At 31.2% G+C, this 8,434-nt stretch overlaps 1 protein-coding gene across 1 annotated transcript; it reads right to left on the reverse strand.

The window, feature by feature from the left end:
• Window positions 1-7,190: 7,190 nt before the first annotated feature.
• On the reverse strand, window positions 7,191-8,162 carry LOC131651284 (uncharacterized). Its single transcript, XM_058920956.1, has 3 exons — window positions 8,096-8,162; window positions 7,516-7,931; window positions 7,191-7,397 (listed from the first exon to the last, which is right to left on the reverse strand). The coding sequence occupies exons 1-3, from the start codon at window positions 8,160-8,162 to the stop codon at window positions 7,191-7,193; spliced, it is 690 nt and encodes a 229-aa protein (XP_058776939.1).
• Window positions 8,163-8,434: the final 272 nt, after the last annotated feature.

Raw genomic sequence — 8,434 nt, forward strand, 5'->3', positions numbered from 1 at the left:
AACTATATTTATATTTAAATCGAAAAAGGGTTTAGATTGAAAATAGTTTTTTCTCTTGTTTATTATCAATTGATATTTTTAAGTTTGATTGCATATTACATAATTATACAAGTCCTAATATTTCTTAAATTTTTGTGCTTTTTTTTTGTTATTGGTGTTAGAGAAATTTGATTTTAGTTTTTGATATTAGTCATAATATTAAATATTTAACTGTATTGGTGTTGCACTAGTTTGATTTTAGTGTTTTGATAATCTAATTTTATTGTTTTTACAAAGAAGTTGTGCCTACTTAAAAATATAAAAGATGAAATTGATAATTAAAAGTTAAACTTCTTGTTTAGTAGTAGTAGGTTCATATATATTTTTAAGAAGTGAAACATTAGTTGAACATAAGAAAATTGATATATTTTAAAGAAAAAAGAACATCTAAAAAAATGTAAACACTATTTTTAATTTTTAATTTTTTAGGTAGATTCAAAATATACAATAATTATATTAAGCCTCTTATCTCCTATACATACAATAATTGAACTTAATTTGTAGGTAGATTCACAACATAACTAACAAACTTTTAAGCATAAAAACTCTTCAAGAATAACAAATTGAATAAGACAAGAGAAGACTTACCTTCAGTAAATTTCCAAGATATTGATCTTGTTTAAATATCATGAAACTTGCAAGAAATTACACTAAAAAACGCACCAATTATCGAGAACAAAAACTGAGATGTGTTCAACTAATTAAAATAAATCTCAACCTAATTTTCCCTTTTGAACAACTCTGAATTTCTCACTTTCATTCTATTTCCAAACAAATTGGAGGGTTTTGGCTGTGAGTGATTCTAGATGAAAACTTTGTTTCATGAGCAATGGATCTTATAGCAGTTCCTCAGAAAACATCAAGACTTTTCAACCTAAAACTTTCCAAAAAAAAAATTTGTTAGCTTAATCACTCAAACTGCAATGAAAAGTTACAACATCATAAATTATTTTATTTTGCATATGTAAGGTTTGTTACGGAGAAGATATGACGCAGTCAACTGTGCTTTAGGAAGCAAATTGACGGCGTCATCTCTCCTGCGTAACGAACCTTTTACACATGCCATTACTCTTTCAATCTTGATTATCACTGTTTCTTGAATTCTAGACAAAGAAGCCAACCATTAATATATAGAGACCACCAGAGTTCAATAGATTTTATATCTGTTTGTTTTGTTTATATTTGCTGTGTAGTACGATTCTCTTTACTGAATGCTACTTGTGGTATAAATCTTAACCACATATGTGCATTGAGCCCGTTTGTATAAATTCTGCCAGCAATAAAAGAGTTGAAATAATTTTTGGCTTAAATATACCTTCAATCTCTCTATTTTCTTGAAAATAAAATCTTTATCTCTATTTTTAAAAAAGCCATGACAACGAGTACCTTCAGAGAGCTCTTTAAAAATACTAAATAAATTTTTTTTTTACAAAAGTCAACATTTCAACCTTCAATGCATTGAATATACGTATTTTTAAATTTTTTTACTAATTTAATCACTTAAAAAGTGTCCCAAAAACACTAATTAACATTTCCCTTTAAAAAAAATCAATTTTATGATCTGGATTTCAATTTCTCTAAAATTTTTGGTTCTCATCCTTTTTTTTATCACCATATGAATAGTCCGCTTTGGGAGTCAGTTTTGGTATCAAATAGTTCTACCGCCCTTTCGATCGTAGTTGCGGGGGGCTTTTTTAGTTTTGTTGAAGCAAGAGATATAAGTTTAAGACCAAGTTAAATTAATAGATTTAGTTATAATCAATATGTTAAGTGTTTGTTAGATGTTAGATTGATTAGTTAAAACTAGTTAGAAGTTAGCTAACTGTCAATTAACTAACATTAGTTGTTAGTCTTCACCATTCAATCTTGTATATAAATAGCAATGGTGTATATAAATTTGTTGCAAGTTGAAAAGAAGTTAGGCAAAAATTAAGGGTGTGTTAGTTTCAAATTATAAAATTATATTCTTTGGAATTATATTTCTGAGATTATTATTCTTAGGAAAAAGATTCATATGTATGTGTTTGGTCAAAAGTTAGATTTTCCAATGAATGTTTATAAATTTAATTTAATTAAAAAATTATAAAAAATAAAATTAAATTAAATGTGAGTGTTAGTGAGAAGTTAGAGTTAGTTGGACTTTATTCTCATGGGAATTTCGGATTCCCATTCTTTAACATGGGAATAAGTAAGGAAGAAATCATGTGTAAAATAGGTTCCTGGGAATAAAAAATATCCTGGAATAATTTTCAAAAACTTGAAACAAACATGAAATTATTACATTTCTAAACAAACACATCCTAAATGATGTTTATTTTTAGAGGAATGTTGTATAGCGCGAAAATTTTTCTCACTAATTTTCACAAAGGGATGTGTTTAGAAACCGGTCAAAGACCATGTAACTTAAATTTTTTTTTGAATAAATAATAGGAGTGAAAATATCTTTTACATACAAAAGTTTGCCAGATAAAAATACATATAGGTGGATGGGTAAGTAGTATGATATAATCATCGATGCATAATTTGTCTTCATTTTATTCTATATTGTGATTTTCATCGATTCTTTGACTAGGTGACTATTATAAAATTGTAGAAAATCAAATTGACATGCCTATTGTTTTTGTAATTGTTGGTTTCAATTATATTTGTTTTGCGTAAAAACATGGTGGGATCCAATAATTAAAATAATAATACTTTAAAATTAAGTTATTAATACATTTGCATGATTTTCACGAATTTAATTTCGTACTATTAAGTATTTTTTTATTTTTAATATGGTATGAGAAGCGGTTAAGAACCAAACCACCCTTCCATTCGTCTTCTTTAAGCTACGATCTCCAACTTCAATGGCCATTTTCAATTTAATCCATCCAAATCACTTTAAAGTTATTTGATCAGTGTATTTTGATACACACTCGTTTATAATTGTACCACAACACTTTTATAGTTTTCTATATTATTTTTTAATATTTTTAGCATGCTTCCTGTTTAGTTTATTTTTGCTTTTATTTTAATTTCGTTAGTTATTTTCTGAATAAACAGTAATTTGACACGTTATTGTTGTGCAGATCATAACTTGAGTTGCGGGGTCGTTTGACGAGTTCTAATATGTGTCGGAAAGTTTGAAGGATAAGCTATAAGTTTGAAGGCCTAAGCCTATGTAGGCTAGCCTATAGGCCCCTGTTATCGGTCTGGCCTATTTCCACCTCTAATGTTATCTAATAAATAGGCTTCATCGCCTCTTGACACTCTCTGGGAAGCACTAAAAATGAATTTTACGATGCAAAAGTGGGCATTGAACCCTTGGTATAAAAGAAAAGATAGGTGCAAAACTGAGAGGAACTAGGCCAAAACCTCAAAAGTTTAAAATCCTAAAGCTAGAAAGCCCTAGCAAGTTCTTATTAAAATCCATAATTATATTGGTGTGTATACCATTCCATCAAGTATCGTTGTTAATTGTTACACATATGTTAGCTAACATATAAATGAGATACCTAAAAATCCTAATTTTGAATCCAAGTAAGCAATTGTTCCATCTATTTCTTATCGCCTGAGAAACCAAAGTTGGTTTAGAAATTGCCCTAACCACTAACATGAAATATTTTTCCAACCAAAAGTGTAACCAATTCGTTGACAGGGCATGTTTCATAGTCAAGATTGCACCCATGAGCGCAACAAAGAGAGCGTTACCTCATCCAAGGAAATAAGCAACCCTTGACACACTAACAAAACCACTTGGTACATCAACTTTTCGAGATTTGAAGACTAAACTCAAGGTTATTTGTTGTAAACCTCCTTGTTCTTGTGGAGGAGTATTAGAGATATTAGCTTAAGAGCAAGTTAGGACTCTCTTTACGAGAGTTAACTGATTTAGTTAAAATCTATTAAGTGTTTGTTAGATCAGATTGGTTTGTTAAAGGTAGTTATGTATCAGTCAATTAACTAACTGTTATTTGTTAGATTCGGATCCATTGCATTATACAGTTACTTTATGTCTATGTTTGGTTTCACGTTTGAGGCATCCAGAATTGATTCTGAACACCTACAATTGATTTTGACGTATTTGGTTGATCGCCTAATAGAATTGATTATGCTTTCGAGAATTGATTCTACTTGAAGTTAGTGCTTATAGTTTTTTATCAAACATAAATTTTATACTGAAATTTATTGTCCAACTCACTTTTGCAAGAATTTCTCCAAATATTAATCATTTTATTTTTAACTCACTTTCATTCAAAATCAATTTTACATAATCAATTCACTCAAAATCAATTTCTTTTACCGCAGAACCAAACACACGTTGTCTAGAAAACGAAATTGTGGCAACTATGAGAATCCGGTTTTGATTGAGATAATGAGACAAAAAGAACACTCTCGTGAATCCAAACCGAGCTTAAATTGGTAGTACAGACTTACGTTTCATTTTCTTATATGTGGTCTGGAATGTTTGCACTAATGATAGAATGGTATTGTTTGTGTTTGCATGTGGTGTGGAGTAATTGATTGGTGCAGTGGTACTTGAAAGAAACAAATTTGATGAGGTCATAGATTTAACGTCACTGGTGGCTGCTACATCATTGTCAACAAAAAGCTGCACACCTTCGTCTTCATGTCATCTTTTCTTGAGATAGGTCTCCTAGAATGGTTTGGATCAATATGACTATATGAGAACCAAAATTTAGATTTAACTCAAATAATCATAGTTTTATTCTAAAAGTAAATTTTTACGGTTGAATTTTTTTATTTATAGTGGATTCGGCTCAGATGATTTGATGAATAAGTAGGATGGGTTTGGTGGATTTAATTTTTTTTTATAAAATTTACAAACAATTATTTTTAAATAATAAATTAAATAATATTTAGAATTTTATATTGCGTGTCTTTTTATTCTTTTGAGTACATAATATTATTATTAAATTATAAAAATTAAAAATAATTTTACAAAAATCAACCCTTTAGTAATAAAAATAAATAGAAAAATTACACTCACATCCCTACATCTCTTGATGTTTGATAAAATGACATAAATATTCCCTCTAGTTTTTAAAATATACTAATGAAAATTTTTATAGTGACAAGAAAAAAATCATAAATAAATGTCATATATACTCACACTTTTTGAAAAGAATGTATATTTTAAAATTTAAGGAGATATAAGTGCTATTTTAATATATTTTAAGGAGGTGAGTGTAATTTTTAGCTGACTTTACACGAATTTGGTTTTCGACAGAACCAAATAATAATTTGAGTTCGATTGAACCAACTAAATTCTATTAAAATTAAGTTACTGGATCAATCTGACATCTGATCCAATCCGATCCATTAGCACAATACGAATAATGAGTCAATCAATTTAATTTGTCCACCCTTAAGTTTGTAAAAATTACAATGACTTTGTTCTCATCTCTCTCTTACTCACTTTCTCTCTCATTTTTTTAAATGAGGTAATTAATTTTTTTTATGAAATTTACAATTTTAAACAATTTCAATGATTCAAAAAAAATTATTTATTTTAAAAAAAAATATTGGATAGAGTATTAAGATAAATTATTGATAGATTTTTGAGTTATTTTTTATAAATTTTAAAGTTTTAAGACCAAATTTTAAAAATAAAGACTAATTTAAATTTTTAAAATTTGAGGGATCGATTTGAAAATTTTTAATGACTAATTTATAATTTTTTTTTGAAAATTTTGAGGTTTAATTTTATGATTTTTAAATATATAGAGACCAACTTGTAAAATTTAAAATAATAATACTTACTATTTTGGATTGGGCTTGTGGCTGACCCACCGTCAAGTAGAGCCTAGTCCAACGCTACTGTAAGGAAGATCCAACGGAGTGGCCCAAACTATCATAGCCGCTGGAGAGTTTCTCATCCACATGCCCCTCTAAGGACACGTGGCCAACTGCCCTCCGAAAGAACCAATCTTCCAACATCCAAAGATCGCGGGACAGTTGACCTAAGACGAAGATCATATGCTAGTCTTTCTTACCCACGTAGGATCCCGTATGTCTTCTATTATGGGCCGGAGAATGTATCCCACAATAGAGACCTTGACCTAGCACTAGGGGCACTATAAATACCCTCTTTTACAAGAGGGTTAGATATTCTAATCATTTTCTCTAATTTCGTACTTGCACTTTTTCACTATGAATTTTACTTTTATATCAGAGTATCTTGCAGATACACCTCCTTTAATAATTATTTGTGTTTTTTATTCAAATAATAAATTTTGTCTAAATTATTTTAAATTCTCTTAAAATATTAGATTCACTCGTTAAAATCAAACAAGTTATCCAAAATTATAGAGACCAAATTCACCCATTTCATTCCCTATTTTCTTTCACTGTGTCCTTCTGTTTAAATTATTCAAGTATGAGATTCTTTGTGTTGGATTATAAACTATATTTTGTCCATTAGATTGCTTTTCCGCATTCTAAATTTTCCTCATTCATAGTTTAAATTCAATGTTTAATGTTTTAAATTGTAAAGTAAATTTTAAAATGTGTATTTCTCTAGATTGTTCAATCATAATCGAACTGCCGTCAACATTGTGAAAGGTGAATGCATTATTGTGACTAGAGAGAATCCTATTTGGTGGAATATTTAATTAATAAGGCAGTTAATTCAAGGAAAATTTTAGGAGAAATGTAGAAGTGAGGAGGTTTTCCACATCATCCCATCCAAAGATAGGCATGTTACGATTCAATCGGTCTTTAAACCAATGCCAAAGTTAAGAAGCATCTTTACACTCAAAGAAAAGATACAGAATCGATTCTTCCGCTTCTCGACAAAGATCACAACAAGATGGTAAAGCAAAGCTATGCTGCTTCAATTGGTCATCTGTGGACACCTTGTTATTAAGAAACTTCCACATAAAACACGACTTCGAGGGGCGAATAGATTTTGACCATATCCAACGCCACCAGCTTTTACGGATACCTTGGGCCCTTTTGAATTCAAAATAAGCTTTAGCGGATAAATCGCCATTTTGAGAGTGATTCCAAACTCTCGCACCCAGACGAAGATCAAATGGAATATGATGAGCAAGGATCCGGCGCTGCATCGAATGAGGGATAGGAATGCAAGAATTAGAAAAATCTCATTTACCATTAACCATAAGGCTACTGACTTTTTGATCTTCCAGCTAAACTCCATCAGACATGTCGAGGTGAAAAGGCATACCGCACCAATTATCGAACCAAAGATTAATAGAAGCACCGTTGCCTAAACACCACGAAGAGTTATCCACCACTGTTGCCAATTTTGCCTTGAGACTAGACCAAAGGGAGGAGTAAATGTGATGCTTGATGAAACTACCTTTTCTCTGAACCCTCAGCCGAAGCACTGTTGTCTAAGCATTCCCAGAATTTAACAAGTCCCAAGCTAACTTCAACTTATAAGCTTCATTAAGCTTAACCAACGAACGAAGACCGAGTCCACGAAACTGTTATAACCTTAGACTTAGTTACCTCCCCACTCCAAATAAACCTTTTAATCGCCTGCTTGTTGTCTCGAATGAGAAAAATCGGCCACGCATAAATTGCAAAGCTGTGAATAAGCATGCTCTGGATAAAGGATTTAAAAAGTTCCACCCTGCCGGCAAACGATAATAAAGAGCCCTTCCAAGAAGCTAATTTATTTTTCACCCTATCTGCAATAGGACGTAAATACACCGCTTTAGGCTTGCCCTTGAAGATAGTAATTCCAAGATACACAAAAGGATAAGCGCCAATCTTGAATCCGGAAATCTTCGAAAGAATGTTCAGCCTAGAAGATTTCATGGCTCCACCAAAAATGTGAGACTTAGAGCAATTAACCCTTTGACCTGAAACATCCGCATACTCGTCAAAAGTAGAGATGAGAAGATTAATGTTTGAAACTTTACCTTTGCAGAAAATGAAAACATCATCTCATATAGAATATGGGAAAGAAGCGTAACATCGTTAGGCCCCTTGATTAACTCAAGCTCCTTATCCGCCACCAGTAAGCCAATCTTGCGACTGAGAACCTCTTCCGCAAGATAAAATAACAGGGGAGAGAGCAGATTACCTTGTCGAACCCCACGAGAACAAGGGAAATATCCGTTAAGAACTCCATTAACATTAACCGACAACATAGCAGAATGAAGAATGTTCTTGATCCAAAAACATAATTTGGAATTAAACCCAAAAATTTGAAGAACCTTTGATAAAAAATCTCAATTTATAGTATTGAAAGCTTTAGTAATGTCCACTTTCAGAGCAACGTTACCACACTACGCCTTCGAGTCCAGGAGATTGATTGCTTCAGAAGCCAACCCAATACAATCATGAATGTGTCTCCCACGAATAAAACCTCGTTGCTTCTTCGAGATAAGAATAGGCATAATAGCTGCAAGCCGGTCCGCGG

The sequence above is a fragment of the Vicia villosa genome, linkage group LG2, assembly GCF_029867415.1.
Source record: "Vicia villosa cultivar HV-30 ecotype Madison, WI linkage group LG2, Vvil1.0, whole genome shotgun sequence".
NCBI lineage: Eukaryota > Viridiplantae > Streptophyta > Magnoliopsida > Fabales > Fabaceae > Vicia > Vicia villosa.

Bases quoted from the DNA above. Each gene is read 5' to 3' on its own strand.
- LOC131651284 (XM_058920956.1), bottom strand. From the start codon at position 8,162: ATGTTGTCGGTTAATGTTAATGGAGTTCTTAACGGATATTTCCCTTGT. The intron at 7,932-8,095 runs GTAATCTGCTCT...TTTTCTGCAAAG, and splicing joins TTCTCGTGGGGTTCGACAAG to GTAAAGTTTCAAACATTAAT. The intron at 7,398-7,515 runs GTAACTAAGTCT...GGGAATGCTTAG, and splicing joins GGTTTATTTGGAGTGGGGAG to ACAACAGTGCTTCGGCTGAG.